The sequence below is a fragment of the Aptenodytes patagonicus genome, chromosome 10 (assembly GCF_965638725.1).
Source record: "Aptenodytes patagonicus chromosome 10, bAptPat1.pri.cur, whole genome shotgun sequence".
Taxonomy (NCBI): Eukaryota; Metazoa; Chordata; class Aves; order Sphenisciformes; family Spheniscidae; genus Aptenodytes; species Aptenodytes patagonicus.
In genome coordinates, this window is record NC_134958.1 from 765,613 (window position 1) to 781,344 (window position 15,732).

Here is a 15,732-nt window from a genome sequence, read left to right on the forward strand (position 1 = left end):
ATGCTGGTCTGATCTCATGAAAATTGAGATGAATTTATGAAGACTGAACTAGGGGGTGAGGAAGGGAAGAAGAAATGTATCATTGCTGCATATTATAATCACAAAATGTAGCCAGTGGCTTTCGGAAAAACATAAAAATGGAACCATGCAAGTTAATGAAAATAATTATGAGACAGCCACACTGTCTGAAGACCCACAAATCCACACTTGGGTAGCAATACATAATTTTTGCTGGAGTGGAAAACTGAAATTGGAGCTCTAAAATTGTATATGAATACTGGGAGAAAAAAACAGCATTATAAAAGTAATTATAGGACTGGATTTACAGCTTTTCCTGGTCCTCGGTATATTAAAATGCCACCAAAGAAATACCTAGCACTTTCTCTGAAAATGAAAGTTGGATTAAAAGAGTCTTAATATGAGCTAAAAATACTATATTAAGAAATGAAAAAAAGTGAGTCAAATCCCTCCATAGAAGAAAGCCTCTTATCCTGGCCAATTCAAGGAGCTGTCAGAAAATTCTGGGGTAGACTAGATAATACTAAATGACTATAACCACTCAAATTTTGACAGACTGTGCTCAAGTGAGTACGCATATTAATGTCATGAAAATTTTGATATTATGTTTGTTAATCATATTTCTATAGTAAAGATATTAATTAATCACACATTAGGATATATTGACAGATGCTCAGATTCTGGCTGAGGCAGCAAAACAGACTGTGACTACAGCTTTGAGCCTCCCTGTGCTGCCTTCTGATCACAAATCTGTTGAATGCTTCATCCCCAGGTGTAAGCCAAAGCAGAACAACAGATACTCTAAATCGTGCTAACAGGCCTCTGGGGCCATCTCAGCTTTTGGAAAAAATAAAGTTGCTTGCAAAGAAGTTCTAACCTCATTTCTCTTTCCTGTCATACTTCTTGTCACATTACAGGGAGATGATGCTAGCCAACTACAATGACTTTATGCTAGCCTTGGGTGATGTGGCTTCAAAGTGCCACCATTTCAACCTGTAAATTTTTTTCCTTTATTTTTTTTCAGTATTTTGGGAAAAAAAAAAACCAAAACAAAAACCAGCCACACAAACCCCCCCAAAACACTTATATCTCCTAAGGCCCAAACGAAAGTTATTAAAACCCAAGCATCAGCAAAACAGCATTAAAACCACATTTGCTGGTATTCTTGACCCTTGCACCACAGCAAATCAGTAGCAACACTAACGACAGAGTATTCACAGTGCTGCAAAAACTGTCTAGAAGGAAAATCTGGTCTCAACATTTACAGGGAAGAGAAAAATCTGAACATCCTTCTCAAAATTAACGCTCCTTTAGCAGAACTGTTGCAATACCATAAAACCAAGGACTCATTTCGAATTCCCTCTACTATCCTTGAAGTCTATGTAAACGGTTTCCTTAGTATCAACATGACCATAATGAAAAGAGATCAACAAGGGAAAGAAAAAAACCAATTTGCATAAAGCTTGTGAGAATTTATAAGGTGGAGATCGGAAGTTCCACAAGACAAATTCATGTGCAGAAACAGGATGGAGACCTTCCTAGAACCAGGTAAGGTAATAACATGCTACACTTAGTTTACCTTTGACAACATGCATCTCTGTGGTTGTCATTATCATAGGATCATATCATCTAATCAAAATAAGAATATAAACCTCCTGGAGCAGGCAGAGATAAAACAGATTAAAAGCAATACCAAAACATCAGTGACACTCTAATGAAGGTGGTGAGACTGTATCTTACAAAAAAAACCCCCAAAACAACAAAAAACCCCCAAAAAACCCACAACCCCAAACCTTAATTTATCTTTTAAATCCAGATATTTATGTAGCTGTGAGCTTTCAGAATGCTGTATCATCATGGAATCATGGCCAAACAGCTTTACTACATTTCCACCTCTGATTAATTAATAATTTCTGCAGACATGATATCACATGGATTTAGAAATACGTCCACAGGAATACATAACTGATTGCTCCCAGCCTATACATGTTTGAGTCTGGGTAGCATCCAAATTAACACTTCTTCAATGACAGTCAAGACAATTTATTTCTGCTCCACGTGCTGGATCAGAAAGTCTTTCATAAGACAGTTAAACATAAAACAAGGAGAGTTAAGTCAATATGAAAAGTGCAGAAAAGACTTGGAATCTGGGAGGCTGTGAGCTCCTTATGGGTGTGGGTGACAAGTAGAGCACACTTCACCTGAGAGTTAAGAGGAAGGATGAAATGGAAGAAGTAGAGAAATCAGCAAGAGACAGCAGATCTGAAACACGAGAAACAAGAACAGAAACTTGACAATGAAGAGAACAACTTTAATTGGACTTGGTATTAGCTAGTAAGCAGGTGAAAAGTGTCTTGAACCTCTCAGAGCAAATCTAGACACATCATTCTTGACTTGTAAAATTTCAAAGAGGGATTCTTGAAAAGCTAAGCAAGGAGTAAGCAGTACTACTAACCAAGTTATTGCTGAAGTTTGACAGATATGCAAGGAGAGATAAGAGTCTAGTTCAAATCCATTTGTGTAATTTGGATGCTTTTTTTAAAAGTACAATCTTCAGGATTTTCGCCTAATTCTTCTAAAGCATCAAGTCCATATTGACACAATTTTTTTTCACAGAAAATTCCCAAATTGCCTTTTGGCCATATTAAAATCCTCAAAGGCATCCCTCTGTTTCTGTTTGTAAAGTTCCTTCTCGCTTAAAGAGAAAAAAAATGGTAATCCATTTCATATCTTAGTTGAATGGGTAAAGCGCTTACCTAGAGTATGGGAGAGTTTATTTTAACCCTTAAGAGCATTACCACTTTCCAAGCACTATCCTAACTATTATCCTATACATTTAGGAGATAATCTGTTTCCCCCATACCTCCTTCTGATGCACCTGCAGCATTCTGTAAGAAAGAGGAAGGGATTCATAGGCTGTTTATGCATTTCCTTTATATTTTCACATAAACAGTCTTTGATGCAGGGTTCTGATAGTAGAATTTTCTTTTCAAGAACATAAAGATCAAGGTAGACCCAAATTGCAACTTCTAGACACATCTACAAATCTCAGCAAAAGCATGATAGACATAAAATAACATTTCTGAGGTTGTGAAAAGTAAATGCACAGAGACTAAGAAATAAACTCAGAAAACTCTTATTCTCAGGGCTCTTTGTTACTCAGGAGCCGTTCCATCAGCAGTGAATAAAACCCATCACATGTATAAAGCATTCTTATGCCAGAAAGAGCTACTTCTGACAAGCAATGTCTGTAAAATCACTTCCATCTATTATTCTGCTCTATAACACAAAATATGATTAAAATTGAGGTTCTTACTGGACTCCTTTTACTGATCACTAAGGAGTAGCATATAGCAAGGAAAAAAAAAATCCAAAATTCAAGAATGACTAATAGTCTTTTCCCGGGAGAAAAAGTTATGTCTGAATTAAGAACACTGATGATGTTACCAAAGAAAGAAAAGGACAACATGGCTTTTGAGGGAACAGCAAGAGCGACAGAATCAAGACAGATGACTACATAATATAAAGATATCTTATTATGACATTAGTGGTGTAATTTATGCTCAGTCAGTAGTTTGCCATAACTCACACCTCTGTCTCTCTAAATAGCTTAGTCTTCTACTCAATCTGTACCTGCCCCTGCAATCTTTTCGTTATGATTTCAAGCTCGAGTTCGGCTTAGCAAAGTGTTGAGATCTGATTTTTTTCTCTGTGTATCTGTAAAAATCACAAATATTTGCTTAGAAGTTTTATATGGTCAAGAAGTGCCCATTTTTTCGTTAAAAAAAAAAGTATTACTAAAACTCATTCCAATTATCATCTGCAAAATATTAAGGACATATAAATATAACTGGGACAAAATGCCAATGTAAACAAAGTCTACGTTTTACCTACTTTATGTATTTAAGGCAGCTCTATCGCATACTGAAGAAAAAGTAGGTGACTTTTACCTCAAACACAAAGTTAATCAGGGCTAAGTCCTTCACTGAATCATTCCAGAATGTTTTTTCTTTATCATCATTATCAAATGCAAGTGTATATTTCTTTATTATTATCATGAGTCATTTTAATGAAGAATGTCTAGAAATCTCAGTATACAAAGTGCTGGAAAGTGAGATGTGATTTGCTTACTCATACCTTGTCAGATGAAGTACAAAATGCTTGACCAGGGAATGGAAAAGCAGCCGTGCAATCTACCAGCACACTGTGCTGAAAAAATTCATTCTGCTGTTTGAAAAAATTAAATTCCAGCTGAACTAGACAAGAACTCTTACCTGGACTGAAAAAATGGGAGGAAAACCAAACATGAATACCATATAGAGGTATATTGGTGATTATCTGTAGAAGTATTACCAAAAAGAAACAACGCCCAAACTTGTTACTCCTAGTCTTTAACTACCTTGAAATACGAATGACACATTAAAATCTTTGCTGAAACAAGAGAGGTTCCAAGTATCAGAGATATGTCGACTGGGGGAATTTTGAAGCCAGGCTAAGACTAGTTATTGGCTAATATTTCAACCGCAAAAAACTAGGAATAAATTAGTATCTGGATGCACTCTCTCACTTCAGTAATACTGATAGAATACATACTCTGCAGAGAAATAAGACAACTTTGGAAAAACTGCTAGATATGGTCTGGTGTCTAGAGTGTTTCTAGTTAGCTATGTTCTAAAAATTTCTTTATATTGTTTGCACTTGGCATCCACAAGTTTAACAGTCAGTCTAGGTTAGTATGCTTCAAAACCCACTTCCAATTGCCTTTTGATTACCAGTAGATATTTTAACAGATCAGTTTATAAATGATAGAGGAAGAAACCACAAGGCAAGATGTTTCCAGTTGCTTTCATCATAAAGCGGTACCCTTCTCTGTAAGAATCTAGTGAAATGATAATAAATCCTGTTTTCTGCATGAGAAATTAACGTGTTCCTTATGGCAATAGTCAACTAGAATCCAAGGAATCATCTGAAGCAGTTGCTTTACCTGCAGGACACTGGGGCTTGTATTGTTTAGTAGTCGGCGTTCTGTATTTTGACATGAATGAACCTGTTCTCGAATTATCTTTCTAGAAGAAAAACTATACTCGTCTCCTACTTCTCTACTACCTTATATGGACCCTGGAGCATCATTAATTACTCTCCTTGTATTGCTGATGTGATTAAGCTTAGTTAGAGGCAAAACAGTTCTCAACAAGAAAGAAGAAAACAAACAAAAAAATCAACCTGCAAAACAACCAACAAGCCCAAACATCCAACCCCCCACTAAAACCTCAAATCCATGTTTAAAATTTTTTGAGGGAAGGAATATTTCTTTCCACAACTGCAGCACTGCTTTCGTTTTTCAGAGTCGTTCTCCAGTTATACTCCACTAAGGCTATATGAATTCTCACTTTATGAGGGCCTTGTGAACCTTTTATCAAACTTTGAATTCATCTGGGTCCAACAGCTGCCTCTTCGCACAATCTGGTATAAACAGTGACCTTTCCATTCTTTTTGAAGATTAAAGGGAAACGGGGAGAAGGGCAGCTTTGGCAAAGGTTTGGCTGGAGCAGGTAGCAGTGGCCTTGCAGTGGTTTGAGATGTCAGGATTGTTTGAGGGGTGAGGTTCAAAGGGAGAGAACGACAACAACAACAAAGACCATATTTTTAAACTTGGGAGGAGCTAATTGTATGAAAGGCTGGAATGAAGGAGCTTGGAGCAGATAGGAGCCTGTGTATCTATGTTTTGGGTTGGTGGGAAGACAGAGGGAAAGTGCATAAACAAGGTAATATGCTAAAGAAGGGCTACATTAGAAATTCTGATCACTGCCATTCAGGCTGAAGACTGGTAGTCTGTGGATACAGGCACATATAGAAGGATAAAGGTAATAGCCACTAGACTCCTGCATATATTGAGGGGTAGGGGGGAAGCAACTGGGGGGTCTGTAAGCAAGTTATTTCCATGTTACTCCTGGTAGTAGAACAGGTATAGCATTTTATATTCTTTTTTAAACCTTTTAAAATGCTGTTAATTACTTTTTTCCCCAATATAAATATTTAGTTAGAAGCACTATATAAAGGAAAGAAATTACAGAACTAATTAAAAAAAAAATCATTTCAAGGACACAGACAAAACTAAAAGGTAACAGCACAAAAGGGGATTGGTGCACAATAAGGTGAACAATATTCAGTAGAGACATGGAAAGGCTGACCCACCAAACTCTCATACCTCACAGATAGATAAACAATAAATGTACACCTGCCTGGGAAGATCCATTTCAGTTTTAAGTGGAGAGCAGGAAAATCCACTGGGAGAATACAGTTCCACTAATATATATGTGCACTGAAAACACACATTTCAATCTTATTCTTGGACAACTGCATATTTAGTACTTTTTCTTGCACCTTTACTGAAATAGCCCCAACACTGGGGACATGAACTAGAAATTCTCCTATGCACAAATTCTCTGTACAGGAACAAATTCGATCCTTCTAATAACATCAAAGAGGACTGTAAGTATGCAAAGATTGTTGCTATCGGTTGGAAGCAAAGATTAATATGCTGATCCGGATTGTGAGATCAAATTTTGTTGAAAAACAGGGGAATAGCTACATTACCAGATCTAACAAACTGGGCAATGCTGTATTGACAGTGAAATATTAGTCTTTGTGTATAGTCTTTGGAACATTAAACACTACAGCCATAGACAAATTGTTCATGTTATATAGGTGATACATTAAATTCTCTACTCCCCTCCCCACCTCCAATAATAACAACCCAACAATGTCCTGACACAGAAGATGACGAAGTTGATGGCACACAACTTATCATTCAAGGCAAGAAAAAAAACCTATAATATTGACTATTTTTTGTGTGCTTCTGAAGATATTCTGCATAACAATCATCTATTTGAATTTGTCAGAGAATTCAAGAAAAATAAATTTGTTTTACCATTGAAGACATGCCACTGAAGGAAAGCAGTAATCATCTGCATGCAGCACCATCTGTGTACCATTAGCAAATTTCAGAATGGATTAGGCCATGTGGTAAAATTATCAGTCTCTGACATCACTGCCACCAGGCAAGCAGTGAATTAATACAGAGCAAGTCTGTGGAAAAAGTAAAACAGTACTACCATAGATTCATACACATGATGAAAAACCCAGCTGACCTCCATGTACTTTTCAAAAATACTGAAAGGATGAATTCTGAAGTGTCTCATCTTCAATAAAATGAAGAAGAAAAATAAAATGAAGAAGATATTATTTGATACTGGCAGGGAAAGAACAGGAAAGATGGAGCTTTGCCTTTTAACAGAGAAGTAGCACGAGAAGCCCCAGGAAAACTGTATTTGGTCTTTGCCTTTTCTTTCTCATCCTGACTTTTCTCTCATTTCATGCAGCCAAGTGGAGATCACTGCAGAGAATGAAGAGTTGCAGTCTGTGCCATGGACTTGGGATGTGCTGGTGCATGTGAGGTGGGTTCACAGCATTGTGCTATGAGAGAGAGGGAAGAATAAGGCAGAAAAGAGGCAACTGAGATATTTCTGTATAGATAAAGCAAGGTATCAAGGGTTGTGAGGGAAAGAAACTTCCCTCACTTCAAACAGCAACAACTTTGGGGACAGTAAAAGGGAAAAGGAGTCATAGCTAAGGCTGCAGCCAGTTATGCTGGCAGTGAAGAGGCTGAGGGATTCTAGAATTTAGGATTAGCTTTTGCATGCAGGAGTAGAGTAGGAAGTGTGATTAAAACAGAGCCACAACAGTCTGAGATGTCAGGGTTCTTCAGCTGAATGAGAAGTTAAATTAAAATTGCATCACTGTTTTCAGGGAGGCCTAGTGAAACAGAAGCTTGCACAAAGATATTGCAGACAGCAAAGGGAGTAGAGGCCCAGTCTAAACTTTGTCAGCAAAAGAAGTAAGGTTTAATCTAAAAAAATGAGCTAGTATTGTGCTACTGTCAGTCATCTGAAGTAGTCCTATGCAGTGGTTACAGGATGTCTGTACAAGGGATTGACACCTTGTTCTCAGAGGATTCAATATTTGAATTTATTCACCTGTGAATGGAAGAGAGAGCGCAAAGAGAGCAACTTCTGTCTGCATAGTCTTTGTCAGTGGCAAAAGGTCTCCTTACTTCTATGAGATTGGTTTTTGTGTGCAACCCACAGAAAAAGAATTCTATACACTCTTGTACACTACTTTTCTAAGTCCTACACCTATTAGGAAACTGTAATTAAGTAATTGGCTATGGAAAGTAGTGCACACAGCAAAACTGTATGGCCACATGCAGCTTCCTGCATGCATAGGTATCAATATTTGATTGTCAGTACCTACACTCACAGAGTCCGCTTACAAAACGCTATTCCTAAACTACACATTAACTAGATGTTAAACTGTTTCTCTTCTGGTTTTGCAGATTGCACGCAGTATGACAGAATGAGCTCTCTCTTCTTAAGCTTGCTCATATGGGGGGACAAACAATAAAAGGTAACAGAGAAACAAGAAGTAGGTTACTTAAAGAAGGGGAAATAAGGAAAAAAGACAAATCACATGAAATTGAAATTTTCCTTAAGATTTTGGTTATGTTAAGAAACAATTCTCTAGCTTAAGCAGTGAAAGCCCAACCACACACACTGATCAAAATTGGGTCATTAAAAATCACAGCTGATAAATCCAAGACAGTTTTGGACTAGCTTTATTTTCAGTCTCAGATTTCTGATTTTTCTAGAGAAAAAAGACAAGATCTCATCACCTTGTCTTTGTAACAAAGCATAACTACAGCAAACAGTGCTTATATAGTGCACCACCAAGAGGATAATATCCCTTTTAAATAGTTAACTAACATAACTGATAAATTTTACCAATGGCTTCTACTTTTTTTCCTTTCCAAACTGAATAATAAAAAGGTATTCAAAATAGGAAGGAGGGAATTTCCTCCATTTCTTGTTACTCTAAGAATACAGCATTGAATGTAATATACAATTCTGCACTGAACAGCACCTATAAAAGTATCTGAGAATGTAAATTTCTACACTGTATTTCAAGAATTTGAACTCATTTTGATGTTAAATATTGTTCTCTTATTATTTCTGAAAACTATGCAGTGATCTATACACCAAACTGCTCAAAAATAGTTGTTGAAAGGCATGAACAGCTTTTTTTTTTTTTTTTTTCTTTTAAATGCACAAACCCCAAAGTTTTGTGCCAGGCTTACACACTAATGCTTCTGAGTATGATCATTCTTAGTTTCAGCAGACCACAGCTTACGGTGGTAGTTTTAAAGATGTCAGATTCCTGCTTCTCAGTGGTGAGGTACATTACTATTTGTGGTACCTCAAATCATAAATTACTCAAATCTGAGGCCATAAAAGCCTATAAGTAAAAATGAATTGACATTGCATAGCACAAAAAAAGAAAAGAAGGATATACATTCTTTGCAGATATGACAAAGAGAATTTGAGGCAAATATCAGAAGCTGCCTCTGTGACGCCTTCCGGTTCTGATATGCATTGATTTTTTCAACAAAGAAGCCACCAAATATGAATTATCATATATCAAATCAAAAGGTTATTGTCATAATTTGCTGGCACAGTTGCAATGTTCTGATGAAAGCCTTCCATGATTCCATTAGAAGAATATGTGAACACCAGCATAGAGTGTTTTAGCAAATGTTTTCGTGGCTAATACATTGCTGAAAAAGTATTCAAATCAGTAATCTAATCAAGAGAAACAAAGTTGCTTCAGATGTGCTAGTTTCATATTGACAAACAATATAATTCAAACAGAAATACTAACATTTCCCATTTGGAAGTCAGGAAAGAAAATTCACAGCACTTATAATTGTTCTATTTTTAAAATGTAGAGAGATACAGTACTTGGAAAATCCCATTCAAAGGAGGAGTAGTTGTTTTGGCATAGTAAGAAATAGTGCTGATCAACATACAAGGCGAAAGTTTTTATAATTCTAGTAATGAGATACATTTGACCTTTTCAACCTTATGAGAAAACTGCAACTGATCAAAGTGAAAGCAATGCGTCACCTGCAAGCCAAGAGAAGTATACTATAATTTTATTCTAATGCCAAAGAGCAAGTTAATAAAAAACCCACATCAATTATCTCTTACAGTATTTAAAAATGTTTCACGTTGCATTCAGCAACTAATCCTGCACAACATCACATATGGCCTCACATTTTTACAGCAGCTCTGAAGTTTCTATGAGCTGGAAAAGGAAGAAATACAACACTGAGATATGCAGAAACTACCTAAGCCACTGTAAAGCTGGAGAGTGCTCTTAAATTTGCTTAAGGTTTAGCAATAAGTACAAATATTACCCTAACGATACCTTCCACAGCAGCATGTGAATTATATTAAGCAAATTAATACCATTAGTACCTTTTAGGGGGGAAAAAAACCCCAAAACATAGGAATCTAAATGGAAAAACTTCATAGTGTCTCGATTCTGTTGTATAGCCTTTAAGATGTACAGATGAGAAGACGGAAGATAAATTAGATAATTTGATCTCATCACCTTGTCTTTGTAACAAAGCATAACTACAGCAAACAGTGCTTATATAGTGCACCACCAAGAGGATAATATCCCTTTTAAATAGTTAACTAATATACCTGATAAATTTTACCAATGGCTTCTACTTTTTTTCCTTTCCAAACTGAATAATAAAAAGGTATTCAAAACAGGAAGGAGAGATTTTCCACAAAGGAAGGAATCCCTCGAACTGGATGCAAGATAACTCTGCCTGGAGACAACCAAACAAAGTGTACAGGTTTCTGCCACATTCACTCTCAGCAACTGGAAGATCTTTTTCCCTTGACCTTTTAGATTTCAAATATTAGACTGATATTATTATATTACTACACGTTTACTAAAATGAAGACATAAAATCAAACTACAGCTTCAAAGGACATTTATTTTGTATGCAGAGGTGAAAAAAAAATTGTCATCCAGTTGACCTGTGCAACTGAATTGCTGTATTAATTTCTTAAAAATTAAGGACTTAAAAAAATTAAAAGGGAAAGGCATACATAATGAAACTGACTATCTTCCTTTCAAAATAATTCAAATTCTTATAAGAACAAAACTTAGAAAAAACACTGTAACATTATGAGACTAATTTGCAGATAGAAATAACAAAATTTACAGTCATATTGGTACTTACCCACTAAATGCCTGGACTGCATAAAGCTTGGAAGTATCCAAGGAACTTCCACTTACTATCCGCGCCTTTAATAAAGACCAAAAAAAGTACAGTTACTCATTTGCTCTTAGTAAGTCTTGGACAGAATTTAACTGCATCAAACACGTAACACCTAATATGAAAATGTTTAGCAGGGTCAGCTCCAGGCCAAAGCTAGAGTAACTATTCCTTTGGAAAACATTTTGGTAGCATTCAGCATTTAGTGAAACACACTGGAAGAACCCGTGGGAAGATAAGATATTGCTTCCCAAATACTGTTGTCCTTTAAGTCCTGTAGCGTATGCAGTGTAGATGATAATTAGAGGCAAAAATCCCAGATACCGTGTTTGACAGTAGCAGACCCCTGTGTTGGCAATTATGATAAGCACAACAGTGAGGGTTATCCTGTTTACAAATGCAACACATTTGCAATACACTCAAAGGAGAACAAAAGAGTGGAAAGCTGGGACAAACATGCAAATTTCACAACTAAAATGAAGGAACCAAACAGGTCAAATAAGTGACAAACATCAACAAAATACATGATCCCTATAGTAAATACGTGATTTTAAACCTTTTCATCCACAGAACCGCTATCTGAAAGAGAATTGGGAAGAAGGGGAACAGAGGTTAGACAAAACAGTGTGAGAAAATATCTTATGCTATAAAAACCTGTCACTGTTTTAACCTGCTAATGCAGAGCAGAATCCAAGTAACACTTGTGCCTAGCTGCATCATGGCGGCAAGACCACCCTCGCTACATTTTGAACACGCAAAAAGATGTTTTCAGTAGATAAGCTGCTTATGCAGGACTGTGTGGATACCATATAACTTATATACTGTATCACATCTCCACATGATTTTTAGGTTTTTTGTTTTGTTTAATATATTTTTTAATATTAATGAATATTTAATATAGTTGCAGTGTTCAAAAAAATAATGCTCTATTTTCAAGGAAAATAAGTGTTTCTACTAAGAATATAAAAAACCCCATAAAAATCTGAACCGTTACTATTCTATTCTATCACAGCTATTCATATAATGACAGAAATTACCCCCCAAATGCCAATAGAACTACAATTGTGAAAGTATAAGATACGATATCTATATATCATTATAAATTGCTTAATCCAAAAATGTGATGTATTCACATTTACTATCAGACAGAAAATACTTGCTGACAGGAAAAGTTACCATTATTTTATTGTCTTGTCAATTTTAAAATACAGATACATTTACATTTGTTTTTATATACTATTCCGCCAGTGTCTCTTTTTTTTCCTGATGCTTTATAGTACAGTGTATACATGAAACTGCATTGTTTTAATTGTCACCTTACTGATCTTTCCATTTTTCCTCCCCAAATGGAGTACACATTCTACAGGCCCTTTAAACAGTTCAGGTATTTTTAAGATGCTTGGAGATATCCCACATTACAAAATGACCACTTACACCTTAAACATGTGCCACGTTTCATTTTTAAACCAGTTTATCTACAGGAAAGTATCACATTCAAATACACACATGAAAAATTTATCGGCAAATGTAAAGGTGCATACAGTATAGTACCAACAATCCAGGGAACCAAAAGGCTCTGTTGTGCCACTAATTTTAGAGGCTACTTATGTGATCAAAGCAAAAGCACATGCACAAGAACAGGCAGAATAGAAACTGGAGATAAGCAGTTCAAAACATGTTTTGGCAGTCAGATTATATCTGATTTTGTATTACTCAAAAAGGTTAAAGAGGATTGAGCTACCTGGTATTAGCAATGTTACAACACCAAATTTGAATCCACGGAAAAATCCAACTATGCAACAGTCTCTCCCTCCTTTGTGAGACCACAAAATCTGCCATTTTCTTATGCTTGACTACAGATCTTAGCTTTTCTTTCACAGCTATTGTGAACAATTCTTTTAGAAAGAGTATGCCTAAAAGAATGAACTATAGTTTGTTGTCCCAAGGAAAACTTATGTTTTGAGTTATACAGAATATTAAATTAAAACTATTACTAACAGTAAATTCCACGATTTAGTAAAAATAGAGTAAGCACATCTCTGTGCACCAAGAATATCTGCTTGCCATGAATTGACTGTTTTCATAGTTCTCCTGAATAGAAATGGACACGGTACCAATTTTTATTTTTGTGTTTTAGAAAAATCCAAGGTATTTTTTCTGCTGGGACATGAACTATTCTGGTGTTTTCTCACTTCCCCTGCCCCCCCTTCAGAAATACTAGAATTTTTATTTTGCTTCAGAAATTAATTCTTTACTAAATTAAGCTATAGTGGTTTAGTTGTCAAATTACCCTTATTTGATTGAGTAGATCTATAGGAATGAGTTTAGTCTTTATATTTTCTTTTTTTTTTTTTAATTTGTGAAATGTATTTGGCTGACAACATCAGATACAATCGGCTACTCTTTCTGCACAAGCATATAAAGAAGATTTGGAAGACCACACGATCCTACTTTCCCACTCCAAAATTATTACAGAATTTTCGTAAGCAGGGTAAGAGTGGAGCCAGGAGTAAACAGATGTCTGTAAGCTGGGCTGGCTGTGGAAACAAAGCGGGATATGCTTTTATCAGGGCTAAAGGAAATATGAGGAGTAGTTAAATCCACAGTGCTGGAGCAGCATCTGGACAGATGAATGAGAGGAAAGGCAAGAAAGGATATACCAACAGGACCCTAAGTAGCAGAGACTGAGACTGAATTAATTCTCAAACTCGTAAAAAAGGCAGAGTCCAAAAGGTGAAGAGAAATTTGGGGACTGAGGGAAAGTTTAGGCAGGACATCACTCATAAGGTAAGAAGCCTCACCATAATCTGTTCATGCAACCTCCACCTTCTTTCCAGAATATCTAATCATAACAATATTTGTAATACTGCCATTTAAAGATGCATAATAAATCTCAGTATTATTTATGTGAAATGCAATTTTAAAATAGTTTGTAGGTACTTTGCTACCAGCTGCCTAAAGAATCACATGAATTATATGTTTAATTCAGTTGTTTATAAAGTTATATTAAGAAATACAAAATTATTGAGACTTGTCTTCCATATTAAATGGAATTTTGTATTGCAGAGCGTGAGATGGAGATATGAAATTTTCTTTACCTCTCTTGGGTTTCAGCCAGCTTCATCTAATTTCACTACACTTCCTTTACTGGAACCTAATTTTGCCTAAATTCAGGAGGGAGAGCGACAATCAAAAATTAGGAAGGGGAAAAAAGGTATTACATGTTTGGTTTAACTCGGTTTTCTTTGCAGTTGCAACTTAAAAAAAAAAAGCATCAGTCTAATGGCCTCTTTTCTCAAGAGAAATTGCACAAAGACGACAACTGACACAAATTTCCCAAAACGAGATTTTGAGAGCATCTCTTTTTTTGTAAGAAATGACTGCATCTTCAGAGACAAAATTAGTTTCAAAACTTCATTGTTTATTTCTTCTTCTGAACTCACCATGAGTGAAATAATCTGAACTGTGGAAGCGTTCTCTGTGTATATGAGAGCACCAAATCAGGAAGTGTACAGTCACCAAGCGATTCACTTTGGTAGTCATTAGGCCACCAGAACAGACAGCAACATTCCTTGATGTAGATAAGAAATGAACTGTGATTATGTAAGAGACGACGGAATGTATTTTCAAATCAGGGATACGAGGCTAGATATTTCAGATTATGCTGCTGAATGACAATGGTTTACTTAAAAGAGCTTATCGTCATATAACTCATTTCTGTCATCCACACGTTCTATGGCAAACAACTAACCTAAAAGAGTTATGAATGTACTAAGACCAGTGTAAACGCTGGTGCATTTAGTTAACCCTATGGGATACTTCCTATCATTATTTCAATTAGTTTGTTTCTCCTTAGATTTTTACTTTCTGTGAAAACTCACTACACTACGAAATACCAGTATAGCCTTCATGTTATGCCTCTATACTACATGCCGTTTTAGATAACCGGAGGGTGTTTTACTAGGATTATAGGAAAAATCCATAGAGTGATATTGCTCCATAATTGTTGCTATTTCAGCTCAGTGCATTCCATATATATACCTGTGTAGTGGAATGATGAAGAGCAGGATGGTCATCTAGTACTACACTTCTCTTTCTTTAATGATTGTAAAAATTTAGTTCACCACCCCCCCACCATAGCACAAGAACTGTAATAAGGTTGTAAAAATCTAAACTGTTAGGAAACCCTAGGATTAAAATGGTATTATGTATACTACCTTGATTTTCCACTCTTATAAGCATACATAATTGTATAACACCAAATTGGAAAAAGATTTAAAGTTCATTATTCTCTCAAAGTACCACTTTAATCTTTAATTCTGCAAAACAGTTGCAAGAACATCAAACTGACTGATAATTACGTCATTCCTGGAAGCAAACCCTTTAGACATAATACTTGCTGGAATTAGGTAACAATACAGCTGTTCCATGGAAATAACACGTGTAAAGTACCCATAGCCAGAAATAGTTTGTAGTCTGAGCTGGGCAATTCTGATTAGTATGTATTGCTAAGAAAGGGAAGT

General features: G+C 35.9%; 1 protein-coding gene across 6 annotated transcripts in view; it reads right to left on the minus strand.

Moving 5' to 3' along the window:
- Positions 1 to 15,732, minus strand: part of UNC13C (unc-13 homolog C) — a 238,892-nt gene that overhangs the window by 150,007 nt on the left and 73,153 nt on the right. For 5 of the 6 annotated variants that reach the window (XM_076347732.1, XM_076347731.1, XM_076347734.1 and 2 more), the window contains one exon: positions 11,174 to 11,238. In XM_076347732.1, the coding sequence (XP_076203847.1) occupies positions 11,174 to 11,238 (65 nt within the window). Of the gene's footprint in view, positions 1 to 11,173; positions 11,239 to 11,765; positions 11,789 to 15,732 lie in introns of all 6 variants that reach the window. The other variant, XM_076347736.1, reaches the window with a different exon arrangement.